Source organism: Solanum dulcamara, chromosome 3, assembly GCF_947179165.1.
Source record: "Solanum dulcamara chromosome 3, daSolDulc1.2, whole genome shotgun sequence".
NCBI lineage: Eukaryota > Viridiplantae > Streptophyta > Magnoliopsida > Solanales > Solanaceae > Solanum > Solanum dulcamara.
This window is the reverse complement of record NC_077239.1, coordinates 75,107,862-75,122,983: the sequence shown is the minus strand read 5'-3', so window position 1 is coordinate 75,122,983 and position 15,122 is coordinate 75,107,862. Positions and strand designations below refer to the sequence as shown.

The following is a 15,122-nucleotide window of genomic DNA, read 5'->3' as shown; positions in this document are numbered from 1 at the left end:
TGAAAAATGCATATTAGGGTAGAAAGTTAGCAAGTAGTGGAGCGTTGTCTTACTTTTCAAGAGTTTAGGCGTTTGTCGTCATACTAGTTATATCGGGTGTTTGAATTAACTTATTTTAAGTGATTTTTGGCTTTTAATTTTTTTTTTAGTTTTGGAAATGTTTGGGTAGCATATTGTGTTGAAAAGGTGAAGACAAATAAGTCAAAAGCCAAAAGTTGGACGTGTCCAACTTATGACTTTTAGCTTATAAGTCATTTCAAAAAGCTCATCCAAACATCCCCATGGTATATTGTAGTCGGTTGTTTAATGTGTTTTGATTGACACACTATTTTGTTGTTCTTATTCCTTTCTCGTAGGATTTGCAATGTTTCTCTTCTTAGTAGCTATGTTTTTTTCCTCACTATTTCTTACTCTATGTACTTGAATTTGCTACACTTGAGTCGAGGATATTTCGAAAACAGTTTCTCTACCCTTTCCAAACCCACTTATAAAATTTTATTGAATATATTATTATAATTATTATTAAATTTATAAATTAACAAATAATTTAAAATAATTATTTTTATATTATGAACAACTAACATGGACAGCAGGGAGTATATCCTTTAATTAATTTAATTATAAAGTCACCACACTGTCCCCTCGTCGTTTCAAAAGCATAATGTTTGGCGTTTGCCATCTTCTAATCTAAAGATAAACATGAAGGAGATACCGACAAATTAAAGGTTAATAAAATATGTATTACTTAAGTATGATAAAAAAGTGTATACTCCTTTCGTTTTAAATTAAGTGGTATTTTTTATTTTTTTATTTTACTTCAAAATAAATGGTATTTCATAAAATCAAAAAGACAATAATTTTTCTCATTTAATTATACTCTTACATAATCAAGAAGTTATTAAAAAGCGATTTCTCTTAAAAAGAATTAAGGGTAAGTGTATAGTTTTCACAAAGAGTGTGTGCCAAACTAGAATAGACCTCACTTTTAATTTATTTATCTCCTTTAAATATATATATATATATATATCAATATTAGAAACAAATTTGAAATTTTATGACTTATTAAAATTTATACATATAATTAAATATAAATATAAAATTTGAAAAAATGTATTAACAAATTTAAAAATTGACTCGGAATACCTAGTATAAATATTTTATTATATATTTTGATGCTTAATAAAAACACAATATAGATAAAAAGGGCAGCCCGGTGCACTTAAGCTCCCGCTATGCGCATAGATAAGATATCTAAATAAAATTTACTAACAAATTATTAATTGTCTTTCATCTTTTTAATTCAAACATCACACATGACATAATTAATATCAACAGCATGACATGTTTCAAATTTCAAAATCACATTACACAAAAAATTTAATTTAACATCATAAAATTTGAGAGCAGGGAGGAAATATCTGTCGGGGTTAAAAAAATAGTTTGTTGTATACTTTTATTTTATATTGCGCTTAATTAAGTTCAATATAGTATATGAATTATTTGATTATGTTGGAGATAATTAAAGAAATACTAAGATATGATCAAATTATTAGTTTGATTAAAAAAATTGCAACAATCTTCGTTTTAACTGTTATTATGAGTCTCCAAAAGAAAAAGATAAAATGAATGTCATATTAAGCAAATCAAAGCCTAGCTGGAAATTAGATAACTCTGAAATACACAAACTTCTTCTATCATGTATCTTTTAAATATCTTAATATATTAATTATCATAATTTCTAGTATCCTTTTACTAGTTTTTTAAATATATAATTTTCTTAAATGATTGTGGTATCATCATTTACTGTGTGTTTAGTTTTAAAAGAACATCTTTCATAATATGTAATTTTTAAAAATTATTTTCTAGTGTTTAAACAAAAAAGGATGATTTGAGAGTGAGGGGTTTGGAATAAAATATTTTTTATCAGTTTTTGATTTATCGATTTTGGTTCTTAATAGTTCAATTTTCGGTTTAACAAAAAGAAAAATGTTCATAAAATAATTATATGATTTCTCCAATAATTTGACGTGATAAGACAATAACATAATTTTACGGAATGCTCATAAAATAAATTCAGTAATAACTAACATGAAAAGAACTATACAAGTACAATACAAATAAAAGAACTAAGACAATAATGTGAATTGAAAGCTAAAGAGTAGAGATAATAACCAATAAGGTATTGATATTAATATTTAATATTTATATAGGATAAAGTAATAAATAAAATATGCCTTAATGGATTATCAATTTATCAAATAATCTAATGTTAAAAAATCAATATCGAACCAATAACCTTTTTTTTTTTATAAAACCATTAAAATTCATTAACAGAATAACCAAATAGCATTCTTTTCAATTCAAACTATTGATTGGTTCGATTTTTGCACCCTTTAGTTCGAAAGTGGTAGACGTGGGAAATGATCCAAGGTCACTTTATAAAATTTAGGCTTAAAGTCATCAGGACGCCTTAAAGTTATCCGCATAATTCACTTACACACTTTAATTAAGACTAGTACTATTGAACATTCTAATCTTAATAAATTTATACCTATTAAGCATAAAATGATAATTTGCCAACAAAATGTTATCGTATATCTCACACGCTGATGCCCATAGAAAACCAACAAATAAAGCAATGACAAGTTTTTTAAAGACTCAAAAATAAACATGAAAGAAGATTACGACGTGGAGGGAGTGAAGGTTGCTTTTTCATTTTTAATTAAGAAAATATTATTTTTTTAAAAATAATTAAAAAGTTATTTTTAATTATTTACTTAATTTAGCATCAGTAAAAAAATAAAAGATAAGCTTCTTTTAAAAAGGAAAAAAAATACTATTTAATCGCTCAAACAGAAATAAAAATCATTTTTTTTCGTAACATCAGCATTTTGTGTTTGATAAATATATATTTTAAATAATTTAAATATTCAATAGATTTTAATCCTAATTAAAATATCTAAATAAATTATGTGGACAACTTTAAAAGGTAATCAATGACTTATTTTGACTATATTCGTTAAAAAAAGTCATTTAACTCATTTCAAATATTTTAACCATATTTTAACCATGCCACTCTTAATTCATGAAGGCTGAAGACTGTTAACTGAATGTTAAAAATACTTGTAATTATACCTTTCATTAAGTTGTTCACTGCATGAATAAAGGACAGAATAGGATATAACAATATTAAGCTTAAAATTAAAAAGCAAGTAGATTTCACTATTTTTTCCTGATAAAACAGTCTCCCCTAAATTCTCTTTAACTCTTTTCTCGTTGATCAAAGACCTCTGATCAAAGAGGCAGCTTCGTATTTGAACGATGGTTTTTCAGTTGTTTCCAGATCTGTGCTTCAACAGCATCTTCCGGAGCTCAGCAGCGTCAATCTCATTTGCTTGTCCTTCCGGCCTGTAGTAACCGGTAACTGGATCTGGCACCCATGAAGTCTTCACGGATTCCTCTCCGTTTTTTTTCATCATCACGTTGCTCCTTGGCACTCCTCCTTTCACTACACCGGAGACCTCACCTTGTGATACCGCTGCATATCCACGCCTAAACATACGCACACAATTCATATACACGTCAAAAACAAACACATCTCAATCACATCCACCGAAAAAAATTACATCATAGAAAATCGCCGAAATCGACTAGTAAGTCTAATCCCCTGTTTTTTCTACGAACGCACCAGATTTTTTGACTCAGATGCTTTATATAAGGGTTCATGGAGAAAAAATCGAAGTACGTATAAATATATTATACTCGGTTAAAAAAAGATAAAGTTTAACGTGTGCAGCCGTAATCACGCTCGCCGATTTAAAAAATTGGATCCTCAGGCCTTCTATCCGAAGGATAACGGATGTTTCGGTCATTACCTGCTAAGAAAAACAGAAACAGAGTCCAATCCCTGGTTTTCGTTATGCATAATTCTATAATAATGCTGTGAACATAGCACAGAATTCTACTCAGATGTTATATATACGAGAAAATTTTAGTAGTATATATATTTACATGAAAAAATAGAAAAACTTCACGGATGCAGCGTTTTTCACGCTCACTGATTTCAAAATTTGGATCACCTCTGTTTAGATTCATATATGGATGTTTCAATCATTACCTGCTAAGAAAAGCAGAAAGGGAATCGGAGACGAAAGCAGAGAGAACCTTCGAGTTGGAAAAAGAACGAGCCATTGCTTTTGATCGGAGTCGGAGCGAAAGAATTTCTAAACAAGAACGCTGCGGCGGAAGGAATTTTGGTTATGGAGCTTCCGCAGCGGCGAACTGAAATTCTCTAACTTCGACTCTCTCCGGCGAATTTAGGGTTATATAAGTGAGGAGGAATGAAGGAGAGAATGGGGTAGTATATATAGAGATGGAGAAAGAGGAGGGAAAAGGCAACATGGACTAGGGTTTAATAGGGGCCACGTGAATATTGGCCTCTATTTAGACGCAAAGGTCCTCTCATTCGCTGACACTTGGTCGATGCCTTTTCTTTGTTAAACCGACTTTCTTCTTTGCTTTTCCAAGTCTTCTTTTGGTCTACCATCTAATTAAGTATTAGAGCTTCATTAAATTAATATATTTTGTATATACAAAACATTTTTATATATTACTTCCTCAATATTAATATTTATCTACGTTATGTCCCAATTATTTGAAAAAAGTTTACATTGTTTAATTTAAAATTTTATTATCATAAAGATAATTCTGAAATATTACATTTTTTTTATATATTTTCAAAATAATTATGGTCAATTCGACTGCATCACATTAATAGGAAGTAATTGTTTTGCCAAGATGGTGAATCAATTCATCCACTCCTAATTTTAAAATATTTTATTAACATTGTAATTAGTGGCGACACGTCACTTAGAAAATTGAATGATATACGTAACATAGGGCAAAAGTTGAATCATTCATCTAGTATGAGTTAGATATGGTTCACTCGAGTTTAATCGGAATTAGTGACGGGTCATTTGCGATAAAACATTATATAAAAAGAAAATAAAGTCTATTATCTCAAGAGGGCAATTTTGAGACACTTTGAATCTTTGATAACGTTAGAAATAAATATTTTTTTATAAAAAATACTTTCTAAGTGAATTAAGCTCGGAAGTTTATTTTATTTTTTTTACTTAAAAGACCAATCTATGGATAAATACAAAAATATATTTTTTAAAAAAGAAAAAAATACAAGTGAGAGAAAGATTTAGAGTCTTCCGTGACGACTCGACACATCATCACACCACATAAGCATCATGTAAGTGTCACATATCACAAAGTTGGTCATCTGGAAGCCTTACATAGGACGAAGGTTAGTCCATAGTGGAAGGTTCTAAAGACACGTGGAAAATTCCCTTAGAAGACCTTAGAATTCCATGGATTTGAATGGAAGGTCTTAGAATCTTCTAATTGTGTAGATATTTTAGAAAGAGGGACTTGTTTGTAACTAAAGAAAGACTTGTATAGTAATTATTATTTGCGCTTTAGCCCTAGTAAGTAGTATAAATAAAAGGGGTCATTCATTTGTACAACTATTAAACAATCAAGCAATCTTCGAAGCAACACAAAAGCATTCTTACAAATTCTCTATTGTGCCTTTCTTCAATCTAGTATTCCATTAGCGATCAAGTTTGAAAAGGCTTATTTGAGCCTACAGGATCGTAAAAGAGTCGTGGGTAAGTTATCGAGTGTCACATAGAAGTATTAGTTAAAGTCTAAGTCTGTAACAAAATGATGTAAGAGCAAAGGTTGATACTAGGGAAATGGCAAGCAAATGAGACATCAACGCTACTAACGCCACCAACATCGGGTCGGATGGTTGAAAGAATCACTGTAGGAGAAGGAGGAACTCTAAGAAGAATGAGATGTCGTTCGAGCCTACACCAAGTGAGGTCCTAACATCTTACTCACCTTTGGTCACTAAGGTGAGTGACAACGAACGATGGGAGTAGTCCGTGGATGACACGCCTGGATAGAGTGGATTGCGAGAGTGGATGCCGCTAGGCAAGCTATGGAGATCTTAGGCAAGCGTTTGAACAAGGTCGATGGCCAATTCAAAACTCTTAAGGACTTCACCCTCGAGGAAAATGACAACATCTAAATGGAGTTGAAAGGGCGTAAGGCTGCAGAGTATGAGATGAAGGAGACTGTTACTTTTTATGGAGTGTAGATTCATGGATGCGCTGAGCACGATTGAGACCATGAAGGCCGATATTTAAAGCAATCAAAGGAGACATTGAGGTTGGAGGATTCGCGATGACCAGTGGGAACATGGAGGCCAAGATTGAGGCTCTCAAGCCACTAGTGTTCAAAGGCGCTCGTGACTCGTAAGAGGTGAAAAATTTTCTTTGGCACTTGGAGAATTACCTCAAGTATAACAAAGTGAAGAGTGTTGAGACAAGGATCAACACGGCCCTGCTATACCTCTCGGAGATGGCTATGTTGTGGTAGAAGAGAAAAGAGTCAGAGATAAAAAAAAAGGGCCATGCACCATCGATACATGGGAGCAGTTCTGAGATGAGTTTAAGAAGGCCTTCTTCCCCAACAACATCATCTATGAGGAAAAGCGCAGGCTTAGAGATTTGAAATAAACAGGCAATATGAGGGCTTATGTGAAGGATTTCACCATCCTCACCCTTTAGAGTTACAACCTTATAGATAAAGACATGTTGCTCCACTTCATGAATGGACTGTAACATTAGGCCAAGACGGAGTTGGAACACCGATAGGTTAGGACTATTGATGAATCCATCACACAGGCGAAGCTTGACAAACTTCAGGCATGACAAGTATGACTAAGGAAGAGTTGAAGAGACGAGAGGTAGTCATGACCAAGGTGGGGGAGATCGTGGTGAAAACAAAGAGCAACAGCTACATCCCAAGAATCATGACACTGATAAGTCTGGTGGAAAAAAGTCTGAACGTCGAAGTAATGCTGATAGGAAGGCATAAACTACAAAGGGAAATAGTTTCTACATATGTGGAGGGGCATATGGCTATGCAGGATGCCTTGAACTGAAGAACCTTTGTGCCATCTTACGGGAATGGAAGTAGAAAGATGCACAAGAGCAAGAAGGTTCGGGCATAACATTATTGGGCCTGATTGGATTATGCGGAGCTATCTTAATGTAATTAGAGAAGCCAAAAGAATACGACATGTAGTATGTAGACATCACGATCAATAGATGACCCGCTTATGCTGTGGTTGACACAGGTGTAGAGGCCAACATCATGACCAAGTCAGCGGCAACAAAGTTGGGACTAAGTTACAATCCAAGTAACACCCGCCTGAAGACAGTCAATGAACCACTGACTCCCGTGTAAGGAGTCGCTCATGGAGTAGAAATTACGTTGGGCAAGTGGTAAGGTAACACCAACTTCACTGTCTCTCCCTTAGACATCTTTGATATAATCCTTGGGTAGGAATTTTTCCAAAGGTGTCACACGATAATCGATCCCTACCTTCAACAACTCTTGGTCATGGAGCAAGAGGGATCCTGCATGGACCCCTAGTCAATATGCCAAAGACGTAATAACAAGCTTAAGTTTTGGCTATACAGCTTGTGAATGGGCTCAAGAAGAAGGGGCCGATGTTCTTGGAAACCACTAGAGGTTTTAAGGGAGACGGAGACAAAAAGTCATTGTCGTGTCCTACATCCATTAGAAGGGGAAATCATTGGAGAAAGCTACACGGGAATGATATGAGGACTTGTGGCTATTCAAAGATAAGAACCGAGAGATTATACAGTAGCAATAAGCCATGGTTGTCGCAACATCAAGTGGGGGAGAGTATGATGACCGACCACGCCATCACGCCACATAAGCACCATGTAAGTGTCACATGGCATACAGTTGCTCATGTGGAAGCCTTACGTAAGACGAAGGCTAGTCCATAGTGGAAGGTTCTAGAGACATGTGGAGAATTTCCTTAGAATACCTTAGAATTCCATGGATTTGTATGGAAGGTCCTTAGAATCTTCTAGTTGTATAGAGTATTCTAGAAAGAGGGACTTGTTTGTAAATAAAGAAGGACTTATAGTATTTATTATTTACACTTTAGCCCCTAGTGAATAGTATAATTAGGAGGGGTCATTCATTTGTACAATCATCAAGCAATCAAACAATCTTTCAAGCAATTGAAAAGCCTTCTTACAAAATCCCACTTGTGTCTTTCTTCAATTTAGTGTTCCCTTAGCGAACTAGTTTGAAAAGACTTACGTGAGCTTACAAGATCTTGAAAGAGTTGTAAGTAAATAGTCGAGTGTCGCACAAAAGTCTTAGTTGAAGTATAACTTCGTGACACTTCTCCCATAAAAATTACAAAATTAAATAGAAGATTCAAAGGGTAATATCTTCTTGACTATGCCCTGAGCATTGAAAAGTCATCTAGTAACACATGTCTAAGCTTTGATGTTGCACTTAGGCTTATTAGGGATAGATTGGCATGCACAAGGCTCGAAGTTGATTGTTGATTTTTTCGACAGTCAATATGAGGGTGTCCATATATAAAATGGCTCCCATAGGAGAAGGTCTCATGGGTTGCCTCTATATGGAGCAGCTTTATTTGGACTGATGCAGGGTTACATTGAGAATAATCCTTTCAATTTTTTTAGGCTATAATAAGCGTTTATTCATTTTAATTTAATTACTTGTCATGATTGGGTTCATTCTTTCACTAAACTTGATTTCCCTCTGATACAATCAAGACTTCTGATTAAATAGTAAGGTGCAATAAATGATGTATGAGTTAGACATAATAATTGAATTATACAAATAAAAATATTGTATTTCAATCTGAAAAGATGAACGGATAACAAAGAGGAATCGAATTTAGCCTAAATAAAAATATATTCTAGTATTTTTATTAAGTGAAGAAATGGGACGGCAGGCATATAATCCAATAAGAATCCAATTGTGTTTGGGGGACGTGAAAGAGGACTGCAATTTCAACAAGTTGCAATAACCGAAGGAAGGAGAGAGCAAGCCATGGATTTACACTAAACTAACTAATTGTTTATTTTAATCATCTTTTTTTAAAAAAAATATACTTCACCCGATGTTTGGTATTCGTTTTAATTCTGACTAGTTTGGATTTACATGATTACGTAAGGTTTATTAAAGAAAAAAATGTTTTTTTCTGAATTGTATTTCATTAACAGAGCTTAAGCTAAGACATTTGATTAAAGGTGAATCATCCATTCACAATTCTTGTTTTTTTAAATAAAAAAATAAAAAAATTCTAATCAGTTATTTCTTCATATAAGGCAGGTTTGAAGATAATTTTGTTTCTCGAAATGCCCATGTAGTTGTTTCTCGCTCACATAACTTACAATAGAAAAGCTTAGCTTAGTGATCAAGGATTTCGATTCTTGCTCATTGCAATGTTTATTAATATGAGTTGTGGTAAAATGATCGGGATCTTATCATATTTAATCAGAAATTTTGAGTTCAAGCACTTGAAAATGAAAAAAAACCTATTGAAAACATCGCTTTCAAAAGTAAATATTATAATGTGTGAATTTAAATTTATTCAGATACTACTAATAATATCATATGAGAAACCCATAAAAGTACAAGCTTGAGTAGAACTCTAGAAAGAGGTCAATCAAACTGAATTGTTGTTCAATTCTAATCATTTTTCATAAAAAGAATTTGTAAGTTCAGCCTAGAGTTAATTATGTGATTCTTTTTTCGAACGATGAGATAAAAATTCTTTAAAAGATGTAATTTCACCCTTAAAAATAAGCAGTTTTCATCAAAGTGTACTTTCAGACCAATATTACGATTATAAGTGAGTGTTTGAATTGACTTATTTAAAGTGTCTTTTAATTTTTAAGCTTTTTTTTTTTAATTTTGAAATATATGGAAAATATAAAAAAATTTATTTGGGTGAGTATTTTTTAATAAATAATTATTAATTTTAGCGATATTTTTTTTTTATTACCGTCTATAGCAATACATAATAATACTATAATAAATCTGGTATATATTAAAAGTGAATTATGCATACAATATAAATTTATTATAAGTATTTTAAAATATACTATACTATTTGATAAGAAATTGACACAATATATAATAAGTGTATTAAAGTGTGTGATAAATGTACTATTAATGAATAAAACTTGTATTATATATTTTTTATAAATTATTCTCGATAATATGTATTAAAACTGTATTATAAATATAAATATCCGACAAAAAAATGTTATTAATATAAATGTAAAATATTTTTCTTAATATAGCATATAATTGCTTGTAAGCAAATTTTCTAGGCTGATAAAGTAAGAAAAATCCAAAGTCCAAAATTAGATGTCCAACTTATTATTTTTAGCTTTTAGCTTATAAGCTATTTTGAAAAGTCAATTCAAAGTAAATATGATTAAAAAAAAATCACATCCAGATGTATGCGTATCAAATTCAACTCCCAGGTGGATCCGGAGGCAAAAACACTAAAATCATAGTTTGATATTTGTCCAAATCATATTAATGGAGTTAGCACTTACCCGATATCGTGCTAAAGAGATAAACATTGCATAGAATTAATTAAAATACGCTCAAATTAATTTGAATATCGTAGTCCACATAGTTATTAAGAAAATTCACATCCTAAAAGTGAAAAAGCTGAATTTCACCGTCTACCACACTTAACAAAGGGAGGGGAAAAAAACTAAAGGAAAAGGCAGGTTGATTGTCTGCTTCATTTTATGTACCCTCAAACCTCTTTAAAATCGTTTGTTTCGACATTTTTCACTTGCTATAATAAATTATTGTTATAAAAAAAATATAATGTGCCATAGTATAAAAAAAAAATCTAAAAAAAAAAATGATTATTAGTATAACCAATGATTATTATAAATAGATTTGACTATATATATATATATATATATGTATGTATCCTCTCAATGTCTGGTTATAAAATAAGAATCAAAAGTGAAAGTTGTTATCAACACAATTAAAGGCATATTTTTGAATACAAATATTTTTCGTGGAGCCAAAAGGCTGTGGCAAAGGCAGATTCCTATATAACTTCTATTGCCATTATATATTATTACATTAATTATTCAGTGATCAGTATTAATTTCACACAAAAAAATCTTAGCTTTGCCTCTTTTAGACTACCAAAAGACAACATTTTTTTCTGGAAAAAACACAATTTGCTCTCCCTATCATTCGTCCTTATCATATATATATATAAATACGATTAATCCAGCATGGGCTACATGAACCCCTAGTAGTTTACCGGATAGATTGATAAGTCGGGCATTCCCGGCCCACCAAGCAAAATCAGTGATTTCTTGGTCACGACCAGCTAAGGCTAAAGTTCCATTAAAGAGTATTTCCACGTGGTAGAACCTCCTCAGGGAATATAAGGTTTTCATGAGGCTGATCTTGAGCCGCCATCCTAGCGCGAATACCTTCGTTTAAGAGAATATTTTTGGTGTAGAAAGTCAAGAACGGATTAAAAAAATGATTCAACCAATCAATTAATTTCAATGAGTTCTTAACTTTCACTAAAGATTTTTATATACGTTCTTCTATAGTACTATCAATTAATTTTCTATCGTGGATACATATGTATCCTTAAGATACTGAAACGGCTACCATTATTGGTATCAAACCAATAACGATTCATACAAGCTAAATCTTCTAATTGATAATTAGGCCAAAGAAAGAATATATATATATATATATATATATATATATATATATATATATATATATATATATATATATATATATATATATATATATATTTTTGTGTATGTTATTTATATAACTAATTTGTGGAGCAAATCCTAACTCCCACAAGGGACCAAAACAGAAAAAACAAAATTCTTAGTATGTCATTTAGAGGTGTCATACGCACGGTTCCTGTTGTTTGACCAAGCTTATGAGTTGGTTTTTAATTGAATTGAAATTAATGATATTAAAATGGATTGAAATACAAATTGGATTGAGTCATAATCTCTTCCACACCCTCCCCCCTCCTTTCAATTCAAAATTTACTTTGAACTCAAATGGGTTAAAAATCGGATAAAATGATGACTTGCTCAATTTAATCTGTTTAATCTCAATTTTTTTTTAGTAACAAACATAAATGTTACCATTAACAATCAAATCCGATACACCTAGGGAGCACCTAACTCCACGGCTACCTTCATAGAAGGGGACTATGTAAGTTAAGCCTCAAACATATCTCTAATTACATAGTGAATTGTTGAACCAAATAATGCACCTTTGGCCTTTCTTTGACTTTCTAACTATATCTAATCTAACATTGAAGCTTTGCTTTATCTTTATAATAGTTGTATCTATAATCTTAGTTGTACCCCTATACAATTTTCAATTCCTGGCCTGCCACACATGATATACTATCAAACTCCAAAGTGCTGCTATTATTTCCTTATATATTTGCTTCCATTTCTGCCTTTTAATTCTGCTCAGTACTTGCTTGACATCTCCTACTGGAATCTGCACTCCAAACCATTGTACCATTGTTCTTGTGATTTGTTTGGTCCGAGCACAATAAGAAAACAGATGTTTTTGTGTCTCTACAGCTTGTGTAGCACATAAATTGCATGTTATGTTATCCACTGGCACATTCATCCTTTGTAGTCCATCTTTAGTCAGCAACCTTCCCTGCACAGCTATCCAAACTATAAATCTATATCTTGGTTGAGAGATTTTATTCCAGATTAACTCTGCAATTCACATCTTACTCTGGACCCCTAATAGTGAGACGTAGCTTGCTCCTGTTGAGTATTTCCCATTAGTAGTTAGGACATACGTGCCTTGAGAATACCACTCCAGCATGTCTTTCTTTACTGCATTCAACTTTCTCCAATACCAACTACTATCTTGTGGAGGTGCATGCGCCCAAATGTCATGGTTCTCTTTTATATACACTCCATGTACCCATCTAACCCATAAAACATCTTTTTTTACTATTAATTGCCACAACTTCCCCACTGATGCTACATTCCACAATTTGCTACCTTTGATATTTAGACCACCATACTTCTTAGGCACACATACTTTATCCCATGCTATCAACGCAGTCTTCCTTTTGGCCTTAGAGCTATCCACAAGTACACCCTACATTTCTTGTCAACTTCTTTTATCACGCTTTGAGGTAATATGAATACCGAACCCCAGAAACTATGTATGGAGAACAGTACTGAGATTATTACCTGCAACCTCCCTAATCTCAATTTTTTTAACATATTGTTATTTATATTTTATAATCACAATTTGAATTTCAACTCAAGAAAATAAAAAAATAAGTTACAAATGGATAGATAAATCCCGGAAGATATAAAATAGGTAGTAATTCATACCTTCAATATAGGATATTACATTACACCAATGCAAATAAAAAGTCTTAAAACGGATTGAAGGTGAAGATTAAAATTGAGCTCAATTGAAGATTCTTTTAAAATGAATTAAAGTTTGAATAAGTTGAGATTGATCCAGTTCAAATTAACTTGAGCTCAACTCATAAAATTCTGAACAAATTGAGTGAATTACCTATATTTAGACTCATTTTAACCCCCCAAGTCTTACTAAATTGTTTTTTCAATAACCTCTCAATGAAAATATTTTCAATTCAACTTGTTCTAAGTTCGAAAGAGTTATATATAATAAACTGTTACGAAGGTGGATTGTCCACCTTATGAAAGTGGATTGTCCACCTTGTAGACATCACTTTCTCATTGTTCTTTTCATCCGTATAAATACCATATTTTGGCATTGTAATAGAAGGAATAAGGAAAATAACTTAATCTTCCTCTCTCTTCTTCATATTTTCTACTTCTTGAATTGTGAAGTAATTTAATCTTTTGCTCCTCTATTCTCCTTTCTTCCTCCTACTTTCTCTAAAATATTTTACCACAAAAATTTTTATAACACGTTATCAGCACGAAGCTCCGGCTATTTTTTTTTTCAAGGTAACAAAAAATGATAAAAGTTTTATTTAATTTTATTTTCATAAAATGGCAAATATTTCAAAACTTGAATTTGTAGCTCTGGACATTTCTGGAAAAGGCTACTCCTCATGGACACTAGATGCCGAAATTCATCTAGAATCGATGAATCTGGCAGACACTATCAAAAATGATAACACGGCATCTATTCAAAACCGTGCAAAAGCTATGATTTTCCTCCGCCGCCATCTTGACGAGGGGCTCAAATTACAATATCTTACATCAAAGGATCTCCTGAAATTGTGGAAAAATTTAAAAGAAAGATATGACCACTTGAAGTTTGTCATGCTTCCACAAATACATCATGACTGGTTAAATCTGAGACTAATGAACTTCAAAAATATAACTGAATATAATTCTGTCTTATTTGGGATTATAACTCAGTTAAATTTATGCGGAGACGAAATCACTGAGCAAGATAAACTCAAAAAAACATACTCGAAATTTTCACCCGCGAATATGCTCCTACAACAGCAATATCGCAAAAAAAGTTTTACAAAATATTTTGAATTGCTATCTCACTTTCTTATTGCTAAACGACATAATGAATTATTAATGAAAAATCATGATAGTCGGTCTGTTGTTTTTTTTTGCCACTCCCAGAAGTGAATCAGATAAATTATAACCAACGAGAAAGAGGTCATGGCCCCAGTCGTGGTCGTGGTCATGGGCGAAAAGGAAATTATAATCATGATACTCGGCTGGCACCGAGAAATGATCAGCAATATAAAAGGCAAGGTAAAAAGCCAGAAGCTTTACCAAAGAAAAAATCAAAAAGTGTATGTCATAGATGTGGAGGTGTGGGGCACTGGTCACGAACTTGTCGGTCGTCAAAACGCTTGGTTCAGCTATATCAAGCATCCTTAAAAAGGGCAGAAAATAATCCAGAGACTAATTTTATCTCGGAGGATAATATTGAGTCTATGCATTTGGATATAGCTTATTTCTTTAATTTTCCAGAAAAAAATATGAATATCGATAAGATTAACAATATGTAAATAATTTTTCTTTTTATTTATCTGTACTAAATATTATGTTTGTATTTTTATAGTCCATGTAAATAAATAAAATTTGTGTTATTTTAATACTTATTTTATTTCTTATTGAAGAAAATATGAAAATGCCTCAAATCTT

At 32.1% G+C, this 15,122-nt stretch overlaps 1 protein-coding gene across 1 annotated transcript; it reads right to left on the bottom strand.

Annotated features, from left to right (window-relative positions):
* Positions 1 to 3,120: 3,120 nt before the first annotated feature.
* LOC129882953 (protein SENESCENCE-ASSOCIATED GENE 21, mitochondrial-like) lies at positions 3,121 to 4,384 on the bottom strand. The gene is made up of 2 exons (XM_055957471.1): positions 4,118 to 4,384; positions 3,121 to 3,552 (listed from the first exon to the last, which is right to left on the bottom strand). The coding sequence occupies exons 1-2, from the start codon at positions 4,189 to 4,191 to the stop codon at positions 3,330 to 3,332; spliced, it is 297 nt and encodes a 98-aa protein (XP_055813446.1). The 5' UTR covers positions 4,192 to 4,384; the 3' UTR covers positions 3,121 to 3,329.
* Between the last annotated feature and the right edge of the window lie 10,738 nt (positions 4,385 to 15,122).

Excerpts from the sequence above, each read along its gene's own strand:
- LOC129882953 (XM_055957471.1), bottom strand. The coding sequence starts at position 4,191 with ATGGCTCGTTCTTTTTCCAACTCGAAGGTTCTCTCTGCTTTCGTCTCC. Across the intron at positions 3,553-4,117 it reads CTTTCTGCTTTTCTTAGCAG|GCGTGGATATGCAGCGGTAT; the intron begins GTAATGATTGAA and ends GCGTATGTTTAG.